Source organism: Thalia democratica, chromosome 8 (assembly GCF_965202585.1).
Source record: "Thalia democratica chromosome 8, ktThaDemo2.hap1.1, whole genome shotgun sequence".
Lineage (NCBI taxonomy): Eukaryota > Metazoa > Chordata > Thaliacea > Salpida > Salpidae > Thalia > Thalia democratica.
In genome coordinates, this window is record NC_139172.1 from 32,593,125 (window position 1) to 32,608,421 (window position 15,297).

At 26.6% G+C, this 15,297-nt stretch overlaps 1 protein-coding gene across 1 annotated transcript in view; it reads left to right on the forward strand.

Moving 5' to 3' along the window:
- Positions 1-1,252: 1,252 nt before the first annotated feature.
- Positions 1,253-15,297, forward strand: part of LOC145843151 (uncharacterized) — a 29,221-nt gene continuing 15,176 nt past the window's right edge. The window contains exons 1-11 of the mRNA XM_082950612.1: positions 1,253-1,317; positions 2,290-2,402; positions 2,869-2,984; positions 3,388-3,513; positions 3,708-3,911; positions 4,819-4,920; positions 9,447-9,674; positions 10,480-10,560; positions 11,665-11,786; positions 12,906-13,029; positions 13,310-13,403. Coding sequence (XP_082806738.1) covers positions 1,253-1,317; positions 2,290-2,402; positions 2,869-2,984; positions 3,388-3,513; positions 3,708-3,911; positions 4,819-4,920; positions 9,447-9,674; positions 10,480-10,560; positions 11,665-11,786; positions 12,906-13,029; positions 13,310-13,403 — 1,375 coding nt within the window. The remainder of the gene's footprint in view (positions 1,318-2,289; positions 2,403-2,868; positions 2,985-3,387; positions 3,514-3,707; positions 3,912-4,818; positions 4,921-9,446; positions 9,675-10,479; positions 10,561-11,664; positions 11,787-12,905; positions 13,030-13,309; positions 13,404-15,297) is intronic.

Sequence of the window (15,297 nt, forward strand, 5' to 3'; positions counted from 1 at the left end):
TTTTAAATTTTTACATTTTGTTCCAATAAGATTTTCTAAATATTGCAATAAACATTTCCTGAAAACTTAGGTAGTTATCTCTAAAAACATAGGAGGAGATAGACTTTTAGTGATTTCTAGTAATTTGCTGTTTTAGTTTGCGCCTCCCATAAGGAACCTATTGTTGCCTCCGACTTTGACCAGCTATATCTCAAAAACTATTTTGAATTTTTAAAATTTCTTAGCTTAGTAAAAACTAGATGAATTTAAGATCAATCTGTGAAAAAAAAGTTTAACTCTCCTATGCCCTTAATGTAGAGTTTCATAAACTTATTTTCATAGTTGCTAACTGAAAAAAAATCTTTTTATTTTAATGCTCCCCTCCCCCTATTATTAGATAACACCCCTTTAAAAGTATGGCTGTCTTTTTTGACAACCTTTTCTTATATTACATATATCAAAACTAACTACAGACATACTTTTTATTATAACTCTTCAATCGCTATTGACAAATTCTTAAAAATTTCAGTACTATGTTTTTTAAAGACAAACTGGTAACTAACCTGTAAATAGAAAAAACCCAAAAAGTTCCAGCCAGCAGATTTTTTTTTTGAAAAAGTAGATCAATGGTTATCTAATGATTTTTTTAAACTTTGAACTTTCTTTGAATACACATTAATTTGAATCATTCACTAAATACAATAATTGATTTGATTTGTTTAAATCAGCAAAAGTTTGAATAAAAATTTGACAAAAAAGACAGCTATATGGGACAAAGCTTAGTAAACTCTTGTGTAGGAGCTGACAATGTTTTAAAAAGTTTATTAGTTATGCTTGAAGATCTTTTTTGTCCTCTATAATTAATTAAAAAGTGTGTTATGACAAATATTACTTTACAAAATTGCACTGAATTTGTATCCAATTTCTACTTTTTTAAACACATACATTTTTTTAAGTAGTATAAAAAATTTGTTTCAAAAAACTTTTTTTTAGTTAGTGCAACCTTTCTTAATACTTATTTGTTCCTAAATACACTTTTTTTTCATATTTATGGCCAAAAATAAGTTTTTTAAACCAAGTTAAACAATATTCTCAAAAAAATTGCCTACCCCTACCTTAGTGAGTACAACACTTTGTTACTTAGGGAAATTTCAATATTTGTCATTTTTAATAATACCCATACATATTTTTCATGTTTTTTAAATTTCACTTAGATTAATTTTTTTTCAGAAAATTATCATAGATGATGTTTTATTGAAATTAAATTATTGAAATGGATGAAGATAGCCAGAGCACAGACAGCCATAACAACAACTCCACCATCAACAACAATGATCTGTGAGTAAATAATGTAACAAAGTATTACACAAGTTTAAGATTAGAAAAACAATTAATTCCTTTTACAGAGTTTTTAAAATTTAAGTTTTTCATGCAGTGATTGCAGTTTACCATAAAAACTTTAAAGCAAAACAGTTTACTGATGGAGATAATAAGATATATTTGAGTACAAAAAAAAACTTTAAAAGTTAGTTTACTTATAGTTTTATGAAAATATTTGAATTTTAAGATGTTCTTGTTTATTTTAATAGCTAGTTTTGATATGTACACTTGTAAATGCCATATTTTGTTAAGAAAAAAGTTGATATTTGTTTGCAAAATTTTTATTGGAAATGTTAAACTTAATTTGTTCTATATAAAATGTTGTGACGTAAAAGATAAAAAATACTAAAAACTTTATATATATTTTTTAAATTAGATTAGTATCTACATAAGCCAATGAACTTGACATGCAATATATCAATAATTAAGATTTAATTTTTGTAAAAAAGATGACAGTTAAATACTTATCTGATTTTTTTTTTCTAAAATAACTTTTTTTTAGACTATAAATATCTCAAAAGTTTAATTATATAAAACTGTTATAAGTAAGTTTTGATTTTTACTTTTCTCTCCCACACAAAGCATAAACATTTTTTGTAAATAAATTAGATCTTTTATGAGCTTTGCATTGCAATCAGTAGCTCAGTAACATAAAGTTGTTTTTTTTTACTTTATAGAAGCGAAATTCAATGTTGACATTAGTTTATAAATAAAATAAATCATGAAATGATAATACTTGAAAAAGCTAGTTAAGTTATTTTAACATTTTAGTTCTGGTGTTAAAGCAAAACAAGTAAATTTATCAGCTTAAATAGAGATAAAAACTTAGTTCACAAAAGTTTTTTTCAGAATTCATACATTGATAAGTTTGATGGGAATAACTCATCAGTTAAATAAAACATGTTTTTTGTAGTTCTTTTTCTTTTTCAGCTCACTAGACTCATTTAACACTGGAATTTCTGACAAGTACCTGCAGATGACTGCTGCAAAATCAAAAGGAAATTTGCAAGACGACGTCAGCTCTTCAAGCGACACTCTATCGAGTTTGTTGTTGTTTTAGTCCATTTGTTATAAACATTTTTGTGTAAGTATTTTTTTTTAGAAGTGAGTTAATGTAAACATTACTAATCTTCAGTTGCAATTTTAATGCTTTTTGAAATATAAAAGAGTGAGCCTGTTTTGAATCTACAACAAATTGCTGTTTAAAAGTATCGTTATTACTCTTTTTAGATGTTTCACGACTATAAAGTTTCATTGACTAGTTTTATAATATGTAAAAATCTTAGGTACAATAACTTGATTGAAAATGTATTTTTACTTAAGCACAAACTGATTTAAAAGTTTTCTCTATTTAAATTTAACCCAATGGAATTTGTCTTGCACACAAAGCAAGTTTATACTCTTTAATATTTAAAATTATCATAAAAAACTTAATACACACCAATCATCATTGAAGTTTATATTTTTCCTTTTTTCAAAATGTTTATTACTTTGCCACAAATTTTGTAGAGTTTTCAATGAACGAGGTCAGTGTTTGCACATCTCTTGGGGCAAACGAACTCGAAAGGAAAATTGCTGAACTTCAGCAGACTTGCCAAGCTCTCGCCACTGAAAACGTTCACATAGTTGGTAGTGATAAATTGTTAAGTGTATATCTACAGTTATAAATATGTTTTTTTTTCAAGGAACATAACTGTCTATTATAGAATTTGAATAAAAATTGTGTTTTTTATAACGTTGTATCTTGCTTACTTAATGAAAATGTAAACATGGTCAACTTAAAAAAAAAATACTAGCTTTAGTTTAATAGTGATGTATATACTTACACTTGTCTAATAGCTATAAGAAAACATTAATAAATTTAACAGGTAAAGTTTTGTTTTAAAATGGTAAGTTAATATACCCACTACAAATGTTCTTTAAAATAAAAATCTATTGGTTTTGATGTGGTTTATTTTTTTATATTGAAAATATTTTTAAGTTATTTATTAATTTTCTAAACTATTAATTCTAACTATTGACATTCAGAAATCAAGCTACTCAGCAAAAAAAGACGAAAAGTTGAATGAGATGAAGAGAAAAAACAATGAGCTGGCAGAAATTGCAGAAAAAATGGCAACTAAAGCCAAAGACCTCCATCAAAAAAACATCAAGGTTTCGTGGTTTTAGTTTGTATCATAATTTCTGTTTTTTTTGAAGCTAGTCATCATTATGAAACAAGCTAAATGCTAAAACTTGTCAATTCAAAATGCTTTCACTCAAAAATGACATTCAACAAGGCATGACATTTTACTGAAAATTCCAAAAAATTGTTATTATTGATTCCCATAAACAAAAACCATGCACAGAAAGCCCAAAACATAACTGCTCTGAGAGCGAGCCTTGGCAAAAGGAAGAAGGAGATTGAGGCGCATAAAGCTTCTGCAGCGAGCAAAACTGAAAAGTTTCAGCAGGAGATAGGCGAATTGAAGGAGCAGCTGGAGACCAAAGACTGCCAGGTCAAAGAGCTTCAGGAGCGGGTTGAAAAGACAAGGGAGCTAAAGTATACTGAAGTGAGTTTTTAGTGTTTAAATCGTACAATTTTATTTTATTGAACTAAGTTTCTGATTAACACTATTTTTGTTTTTGTAATACTTTTTTAGAGTTTTTTTTATAAATTTTTAAAGCCTAGATCTCAAGTATAATGAAGTAAGTTGTTTTATGTATGTGTCTGTTTTTACATTTTACAACTTTACTTTAATAAATTAAATGTTGGAAAAAAAAATTGTGGTCTATTTTTTCGAGCATGTATCTTCATTAGAAAGACAAGAACTCAAAGATGGTTTGAAGAAAAGTTTTAGTTATATTTTAAAAATATATTTAAAAAATTTATTTGTATTTATTTTTATATTATAGTTTTTCAAGTATTTTCTTAAACAATTACCTTTTCTCAATTCAAAGCTATTTAAGTTATGAAGTAAATCTTTTCTATTTAATTTATTATACAAAGTTTATAATTTTTAAAATTTATTTTTTAATGTTTAAGAAAAGTTAATATTTTAAAATGATAAGATAGTGTTTTTTAGCTATATATATTTTATAGGCTTGTAGTTTCACGTCTAGCTATTCACTCATTTAAATAATGTAGTTTATCTGATAAACTTATTATCTTTAAACAAGAAAAGTAGAGTAAAGTTATAGTTAAGTAGATTGTTAAATTTTATATATTTTTATTCAAAATCTGGTTGAGTTTAGTATAGCACTATTTTTAATTTTATTTATTACAAATTAGTTGAGTACAAACATTTTAACAAAAGTAGTAAAAGAAACACTTTTAAGAAGACATAAGTATACTGAAGTAAAAATTGTATAAACTTGACTCTCAGTTAATTTTTTTACAGTAAAATTTTCCCACAATGTCTCAAACTTGCTTGTAATTTCATACTCTAATTAAGAATGAACTTTTAATATTTGTTCCAGCTGGGAATGGACTCTGGAGTCACTGACGTGGACGAACTCTCTCACATTCGAGAGAGGGAGAGACTGAGGTTGGAAAAACTGGTGGCTAAATCTAACAACAAGGTATTATCATATTGTTTATTATTATGTGTTATTTTGTTTCTATGTAAACAACTTGTTTCTTTCTTCTTTTAAGGTACAGCCTAATGATAAGGTTTTTGAATTGCCTTATTGATTTGTTGTTAAGTAAAAAAAAACAAGTTCTTTGTGCACGTCATATCCAACAAGTTTTTTGAAGAAATTATTTTTACAGTCATTAACCACAATATATATTATTATGCACTGCACAAGGTACACCTGTTCACTATATAAAAACTTAATTAAAAGTTATGTTTGTTTGTTTCGATAACTTTTTTTTTGAATTGTTATATTCAAGTATTTAAACTGACGCAATCAATATACGTATAATAACTGATGAAAGTTATTTCAAAACAAAAGTTTATACAACACCATTGCTTTTATTGTTATTTGTGCAAACAATAAGAATAATTTTTTTTTGTTTACACTCTTTTGTGTGAAGGTATCACAAACGTACAAAAAAAATTCCCAGCAGCAGACTTATCGATTAAACCGGGCGTCGGAATAAATCGCAATGTATTTATATCGACAAAAGAATCAATATTTATTTGTATCGAGCGCCCTTTACATTCAAACCATGTCGTCACTGTGTATTCAGCGCTTTGTTGTATTGACAAAAAAGCTGCTTTATTTTAGGCTTTTGTTGCTGAAAAGGCGTTTTGTGTTATTATCATGGATTAAATTAGCAAGTATATTTGTTGTCACTTTTATTTTTTTTTGGTTGAACTTAATTTTTTTGTTTGTAATTATGAATTACACAAAGATGAAATTCATTGTCTTTTATTTCAACTGTTGTTAAATAGTTGTATTCAAGTAAAACATAAAATAATAGTTTGTTTTTTTCTTTCTGTTTTTTGTTTTTTTTCTTAATAACATGTAAAACAATACATTAACTGAAGAAGTGTTAAATAATAAAAGATAATTAATAAAACAATCAAGTATACAACATACGTTTTATAAGCAGTCTTTTCTGTTTCATATTTCAACTTAGTTTTTAATAAAAAAATCGAAAAGAAGTTTCAAACAAACTGTGAGTGTTTTGTTAACTTTATTGTCATCAGGTATCTATAAAAACTATTTGATATGTCAGTTTCACCGTTGTTACCACTTAAAAAGATCACCGGCTCGTTTCAAACTTCAAACTTTTTCTTTTTTTTTTGCGATTTAGCATTTTGAAGTGTTTCACATTTTTGTTCTAAAATCAAAAATCGACTCGTCAAAACTACAATTGTGAAACGTCGTTCGAATTGGCGTTTGCACAAACTGTCATAAGCGGCTCCGAATCGCTTTTAACTCAAAATCAATGCTCGTTACAAAGCAGTCCATTCGAAATTGCATTAACCTGCTGGCCATGCGAGATACTTGCGCGCATAAACGTAAAAGACCCTTTTTTCACATGATAACACGTGGTGTATGTATATATATCTATTTTAACGTGTGTGTGGTTTTATTTTTTGCATGTAGGGTAGAAGCATTACGCGTTTAGTTTCATCAAGGTTGAAGTTTTTTGCATGTAAACCAACTTTTTATACTTTTAGTGTATAAGGTAATGTGACAACCAGCAGGTATAAAGTATCTTTGTTTAATAGATCTTGTTTTATAACCTATTTACTAATCATCAAAAGTTACCAAGTTGTAAACAAAAGGTACTAAGTATTTTTGTTTACATGGTTAGTGTTACAAGACAGAGTGGTTCATTAAACTATGGAGTTTAAACTATTAAAAGTCATTTAATAATGATTAGCTCTTATTATAAAAAAATAATTGAATTGTGTAGCTAAATTTAGGAAGACGGACACTAAAGCTGTTATATAGATGAAGTTTGTTGATAGTGCTGTTTATTTACATGTAATTTTTGAAAATTATAAGATTTTTAAATTAATAAACAATTTCAGAAAAAGCATTGTTTTATCTTTTGTGTTTAAAAACTTGAAGTTACAAGGTCTTTAAACAATATTACGTTTTTTATAAAAAAATATAATTTTTATTTTTTTTTAGTTTAAGCTTTGAAATTTTGAAGGTCTTGAAAATAAACATTTATCAAAAAAAAAAAATTATAACTGAGTCTTTGAAATTGAGAAGATCATTGAAAAAAAAACAGTTTTTTTGTTTTTTATACTAGCTCAAGTGCGTGTTTTTGCGAACATATGGGCGGCAGAGAACAAAATGGGTAAATAAATAAAAATTATTGATCTTCCACATACCATTAACCTTGTTTCAATTTTTTTTCTTCTCGGCTTAAATTGATCAAATTGCATGGGTTTTCAGTCTTTGCAACACAGTGTTTGCAGTGTTTGTGTGTTCTGTGCCCAAAACATTGTACAAGAATTGGTTGAATCGCACAAAAATAAGAAAGAAAAAAAAGTTTTGTTGCAGTTTTCCAGTAAACTTTTGTTTAAACTGTTAATAATACTAATTTTTATTTGTTGCGGTTTATTTAAAGTCTTACAAAGTGTTATACGAAGTTTCATGTAACTTCTTTTTTGCTAAAAGTTGTTGATATCAGTTGAATTAACTTCATTTAAACTCAGTTTTTTTTTTATCTGAGAGTATCTAAGTAATTGTTTTTTTTTGATATTCAGGTGAAGTTTTAAGTTTTTTAATGAATTGTTTGTTACAGAGTTAAAAACTAACCACATTTGAAAGTTAGGGTATAAATAATTTTTGTTTTATTTGTCTATTCCCCTTCAATCGAATGCCGCGTAATTACAACCTTAATTACAGATTTGAAGTTTTTACTTTAAAATCTTTATTTATTTTTTTTAAAAGTTTTTTTGTTATATTCTTTCAAAATCACAAATAACTGTCATTCGTTCCTCGAAAGTAAACTTTGTGAGTTTATAACTTGTTATAATAGATAGTTATTTGTTTATCATAATATGACTAATTTAAAGTAACTATAAAAATCATAATCGAGTAGAAAAATAGTAGCTCTATCTGATGAATTACCTCAAAAATTACTAAGCTTTTCTGTATAGAAATATTTTTATTTTCTACGAGATTATAAAACAACTTCAAAACAAATTTAAATCAGTTTCATTTCAACAGCAGCTCTTAAGTTCAAATGTATAATTAAAGGCTATTTACGGAAGTTGTAAAAGTAATTTTTTATCAAGCTATTTTTAGAAATTTTTATAAGTCGAAAATTTAATTTTTTAATTTTTTTAACATTTTGAGCATTTAAATGTCTTTCTTAAAATACGTTAAAATAATTCTAATGATTTTTTAATGCAAAATTTTAAACGGATTTAAGAAATACCTTTATATATGAATAAAACTTAAAGTACAATAAGAGAATATTAATCGTTCTTATCATGGAAACTAATAATTATTTTTTAATATCCTGTCTTTCTTTGTTTTCAGTTTTTAGTATAAAGCAATTATTTAAACAAAGACACTTTGTAATACATTATAAAGTTGATGAAAAGTATTGAATTTGCTGAAAATATAAGAAAGTATATCAAAAACAAATTTTTCATAGTTTAGTTACATCAATAAGCATATGTTCTTTTATTACTTTTAGCTGCTTTTCTATTTTTTCAAACTTCCGAGTTGAGTTTATAGATTGTAAACTTCCCATACAGTCTTATTTTTTGTACATTTTTAAGTATTAAAATGACTATTTTGTATAAACACACATGAACAAAAAAATGTATGTGATTTTATAAAAATTTAAATTATAACTAAGTAGCATTTATCTAAACTGTAATTAACTTTTGATTAAAAGTGCTTTTTCATACTCCATTCAAGTTCCTGGAGACTGTAAGACTAAATCCAAATAATAAAAATTTACATAAAATTAAACATTTTAGTACTCCTCGCGTAATATGTTTTTAATATCACAATAGTTAAGAATTTCTAAAGTAAACACTTCTTAGCAGTTATAAGACATCTTGTTATCAGAACAAACCTTATACAACATAAGTAATTAATATAAAAGTAATTTTTGTCCAGGTTTACATAATTTGGTATAATAATATAGATTTTTTTAAATTTCTTGAGCATTCTTTAATAGTAGTTAAAAGCTCCTTTACATTAAACAAAGTATTATACCCAAAAAAACTCCTAATAATAAATCTCCAGGTAATAGTAAAATTCTTTTTTTTTACAATAAACCTCATAAAAAAGTGTGATAATCATTTAATAACAATTGTTTGCAACTATTTAATACAAAGTGTAAAAATTAGAATTTCATTTAACACATTTATTGCACATCAGACGCATTTTTATTTATTAAAAAAACTTCCCGGTAATTATAAGATCGCTCTCGATCAAAAAAAAAAAATCAGGCACAATTAACTGAATATCACAATAAAAAAAAGCAATTTTCAAAATATTCTCAAATCTAGTCACAAACCTCTTTACTTTTAATTAAACGTTATATAAAAAAAATTCCAAATAAAACTCGCAGGTAATTATAAAAAGTTCCAAATAAAACTTCCATATAATTATAAAAAATTCCAAATAAAACTCGCAGGTGATTATAAAAAGTTGCAAATAAAAACTTTTAGGTGATCATAAGATCGCTCTCTACTCCCACCACCGCCCGCCAGAAGATCCTCGAGGAGGCGAACAAGAATCTGAGGAGGGACCTGCAGACGTCAGAGAAGAAGAGTAGGTCTCAGGAGGAGAAGTTGTCGAAGTTGGATCAGTTGCAGGTCGGTCTGAAGACGAGCGAAGACAAGCGGCAGGCGCTCGCGGAGGAGCTGAGTGGAGCGAGTGGCAAGATATTTCAACTGGTTCGTTTTGTTTTAATTTTGATTTTTTTTTCATTATTTTTTGTTTCTTTTTTTTTTGCAAGCCACAAGATATTTCAGCTGAATTCTTTGGTTTAATCGTAATAGACGATGTAAAATGATAGTACAATACTCGAATGTGGTATTTAATTTATTTTGGTATTAATATGAATTGTCTGGGTGGTAATGTTTATTAGTATTCAAAATGTTAGCTTTTGCATTATTAAGTCTTTTTGTTTTAGTTTTTTATAATCATATGAAAGGCTTTGTATTTCACAAAATATTTGACAAAATATTTTCAATATTAAGTCTTTTTTTCTTACAAATTCTTATGCTTAAAAGTTTAAACTAGAAGTCATCGAGTTTTTAAAAATATTCTGGCTGCCTTGTTGGTAGTAAAGTGTACGTTGAAATGAAATTCAAATAACTATTACCAAAAATTAATAGAAGTTATTATTTTCTTTAAAATTAGTTAGGTTGTTTATGTTTTTTTGTGACTAAAGCGTAGATATTGTTGGATAGTATACATTATACACATAAGTTTGTAGCTTTATACTTTACACTATATAATATTTTTAAATTTTATTATAACTGTTAGCACTATAAAACATATTACTTTTACAATAAACAAATTAGAATATCAACTGTGAATAAAATTAAGAAATATTTAAACAAAAATACTTATACAGTTAAACAGGACTTTAAACTTTTCTAAGTTTGGTGACAACTATACAAGTTAACTATTTATACAGAGCTTTTCATTTACAGTCGTATTGATTCGTTTGAATGAAATAATTATTACTTCCAGGAAGAACAATTAGCGCAGACAAATCTGAACTCTGCTGAACTGAAGGAAGAATTTAACAAGCTAAAATCAGCACACATACAAGTTTGATCTTGGTTCTACTTTGAAATTTATTAATTTTTATATAGTTTTTTTAAATGTTTGTTATTACTTAATAGAAAATGTTGATATTTATGTAGATATTTTTGGTGGGTAGCTGTCTAAATTGCACGAGCGTACAAAATTGCACGAGCGTACAAAATTGCACGAGTGTACAAAATTGCACGAAGATACTTTTGCACGAGGGTATAAAATTGCACGAGTATACTTTTGCACGGGTTATTAATTTTTTTTTGTCTTTTAGTTTTACTATCACTGTTACCCCTAAACCTTACCCTCGGCCAGTAAGTTATTTTATTTATTTTTTATTTTTTATTTAATTTTACCATCAATATTACCTCTTACCTTCGGTCGGTAGCTTTTTTTTTAGTAGATTTTTATAAAAAAAAATTATATATAATTTTTTTTTTTTTTTTTGATTTCATTTTTATTATCATTGTTACCCCTAACCTTTACCCTCGGTCAGTAATTATTATTATTATTTTTTTAATTTTTTGGTTTTGTTTTCTGTATTTTTTTACTCTTGTGCAAAAATGTAACTCGTGCAAAATTGACCCTTGGTGCAAATTCGTCTTCGTGCAATTTTGTTCCCTCGTGCAAATTTGGTTTTGTGCAAATTTGGCTTCGTGCAGTTTTGTGCTTTCTTGCTATTTTATCTTTGTGCAATTTAGAACCGTTCTCATTTTTGGTACGTTATTATTGATTATAGTAAAAAGTCTCAGTATAAGCATAAGTAGCTTAATTTTTGTTAAACTTAAAAAAAAGTGACTTAACATGACAAAAAATTACTCAAATATTTCAAAACAACTTCAAAAAGTTAACTTTGTAAATAAATTAGTTTAAAACTTTTAACGATCACATTTTATATTACACTATATTTAATAATTATGGTTAATTTATATTGAAACTAAGATTTATGTTGTTTTTTTAAAGATATACGAGTTATTCGAGCGACAAAGTAAAAATGCTATCTGCGTGAGTAATAAAATAAGTACTTGAATATTGAGTCATGGTGAAAATATTTCTAATACTTTTTCTTTCGTCTTCAATTTTTTTAAAACTCATCAACATTCATCTTCAATTATGCAGCTCCAAAAAGACTACAGCCTAGTGCATGACCAACTGAAGCTTTCAATTGACGAGAGGGACCAGGCCTGCCAGCATTTTGTGGTGGAAAAGAGCAAAAATAAACAAATCAACAACCAACTCGCGTTAGTTGTACTCAATACCTTTGGTTTATAACCAGGGGCGACGCTTGATGACGTCATAGGTGGGGGGGGGGGTCGATGGACACCTTTATTTACTGTACTAAAGTTGTTGACACTTAATTTTTTAGATTAATTAGATTTACTAATATTATAAACTAAACTCTTCATGGAAAATTAATAGCATTTAATTGAGTTTCAGATGGTCATCTCGTTCGTTAGTAATGTATCTTAGTAGTTCTAAAATTTAAAGAAATTAGCTCAAACAATAAATTAAAAGGCAACCCGACTTACACACTACAAAGAAATTATTTTGATATATAAATATATTGATGTTATAATTAACTTTTAATTACTACTTGTATGTAGAGTAGGACTTACCTATATGGGTGATAAATTTGCATAGAATCATTTAACATATGTTAGAGTGGGTTAAAGTATTTTTTAAAACAGTTTGAATTGCATGTTTCAGTCGTATTCAAGTTATATATATATATGATAATTAAGTTTTACCATAATATAGTATTGCGGTTCAGAGTTTTATAAACTTTCTTGTCTTTTTCTGTTACCTCAAAAAGTTAATGAATTCACTTGAACAGTTAGTACAGAATAGTGTTTTCGCAAATACTACTTTAAATTTTAAATAAATTAGTCATTAGGTATATATTTTTTATACAAAAGGGTTGTATAAATATGGCAGAGTAAAATATAAAATTTCCGACTTACATTAATAGTTTTGTTGCCTAAAAGTAACTATCGTTTATATTCCTTTAATAAGCAAAATCATAATTAAAACTGTTTTTACAAATAAATTTTTTTATTTCAGTAACATTTATAAGGTTCAAGGTTTAGAAAATCTTTTAAATGTAGTGATTTTTTTATGTGAATGCAAGATTGTTTTTTATTTAATTTTTATGTAATTTGTTGATCTAAACAAAAAGTAAACTAACACTTTACTTCAACTTATGAATGTTTTTGTTTTTAATTTAATGCTTTAATCTAGTTTATTGTGTTCGTTTAAAAAAACCTGTTGTTTTCAATTATTTAAGCTCTTCCTGCAACATCCTTTTTATTTTGTTTTAAAACAGTATCTTAAAAAAAGTTTTAAGTTATTAAATACTGTAGAGACTTGAAAAATCAGTTAGAAACATCAGTTAACATCAAAGAAGTGAAGAAAAGCATGCAGCATAACAACAACAGCTCAATTGAATTGGATGATGTTTACAACAACACTTTACTGCAGTTACAAGTAAATTGTCATGTTTATTTGTTGTGTATTTTTACTCAAATAACATGTTGTGTTTAAAAAAGTAATTTTAAAATCAAAATGACAGTAAGTTGTATTTTGAATTTTACTGTCATGCTTTTTAATCGCTGCAAAGTTAAATTTTGAACTACCTCTTTGTTTTAAAAATAGTGAATTACTTAAAACTTTTTAGATTACAACTAAATTACAAAAACAGCTTATATCGAAGTTTATTTTTTTTAATATCGTACTGTTAGTTGTGATTAAATATTTTATTAACCAGAAAAAAGTGTTACAATTGGAGGAACACTGCAGGAAACGCGATGACGAAAATTTCAAACTTCGCTCACAACTCAACGCAGTTTCAATCAAATACGGTTTTTATTGTTGTTCTTATTATTAGGGTTTAATCGATATGTTTTACTTTTAGTTTTAAAGTTTACGTGTGTTCTTTTTAATATTGGTTATAAGTTTTGCATGAAGCTTTAAAATGCGCACATGTGATGAAAAGTGTTTCTAAAAATTAACACTATCTTCGTTAAACAAAAAAATGCTATATAAAGTTCATAATATTGAAAATTTTAAAATACTAAATTAACATATAACAAAATAAATTCAATATTAACCAAAATAATAAATATCAACATTTAAGCTTTTAAACGTAACATTAAACAATTTATCAAGTTGCACTTTGTTTAAACAAACAGGCACCTTTTAATTTGAACCTGAAAAACCTTGAGTTTTGTAGTATTCTAAATTACATATTTTTCTACAACATACAAGGAACATACATGTAAATCCACATATGAAACATGTATTTTAAAACATCGAACATTTTTCAAGTTGAAATAACGCAGCAATAACGCAAGCATGGCTCGTAGTATAGTGTGTTTTGGTTATACCGTGAATTATTTTCAAATCAGCCGAAGCATGCTAATATCGATTTTCCTCATGCGCGCCGTGAGTTCGAAAATTTTCAACTTTTTTTTATACTTGGCAGAATATTTTCAGGCCGCCTTTTCAGCTTTCACGGCAAATTTAACTTACGGGGATGGAAATAGACTTGAGCGTATTAAGAATTTAATGTTATTAAATTCTACAGTTTGTTTATCTTTGAAAAAAGCCTAATTGGTGTTTTGGCATTGACATAGAGTTTTTGTTCGTATGTAGGTTGCTTAATTTACCATAATTTTTAAATTTTGGTTATGGCTATACTTTTCAGTAAAAAGAACTGTTTTACTTGTGATTTGTAGCGTAAAACTATGTATAAACTATTATTTATGTTTATTCTTACTTTAATTAATCTTTTCGAAACTTTTTATTTCAAATTTTCATAGCTACTAATAAAGGTATTTTAGTTAATAAATGTACATAAGCTATACTTATACAAACTAATTTATAAGAAAAAAATACATTTGTGATTTAGATTAATACATTACTGAAACTTTTTAAACTTACTTTATATTTGAAGCTAATTAATTTATTATTTTATAGATAAACAACTACATTTTCTTAAAAGTAGTTTGTATTTTTACAAAGTGTGTTTAATTTTCTAAGCAGGTTAAAAAAACAAACAAAAGTTTCAGTTCGTTTTGCAAATGATGTCTACGGATGTTACTAGTCAGACCTCAAACATTGTTTTAATTCGTTATAGTTCTTAAGCTAGAAAAAAAAAAGCAATAAAAAAAAATATATTTTGTTAGAAAAACGAAAACTTTCAAAGCCGTTTTCATTACTCTGCTTTGGCAGCAAATCATAGAATAATGGCAAAACACCAAAAAGTCAACAAAAATATCTGATTACTTTTTTCTGTTATCATAATCCAAAAAAGCGCCGTTTCAAGAAAAATCAATCAAATCTTGTTCATTTTTTCTGAGACATCTGAAGGTGCATTAAAAGCATTATGACGTCATGCTCACCGCGGAATGGAGACGAGATTTGGTGATAAGTCTTATGCGGTTTTCATGTTTGAAGTACACGGATGGAAATTCAAACTTGATGTGCTCAGAAAGTTCATAATGATGAAATTTGATATCAACATTTGTGTTTTTGCTTTAAAGTACGCTTGACAACGTTAAATTAAATTAAAAATCTGATAATTTTCACCTATAACAACTTTATCAAATGCTTCTACAGCTGTTTTTCTAATTTGTTAATGAACATCTGACTACTTTATTCGTATTATCGCACCTGTTGAAGCACAAAGCGTTTTCAAATAGCCAGAGGTGCTCAAATTTTATCAATGCAAGAAAAAGAAAATTCAATTTGTAA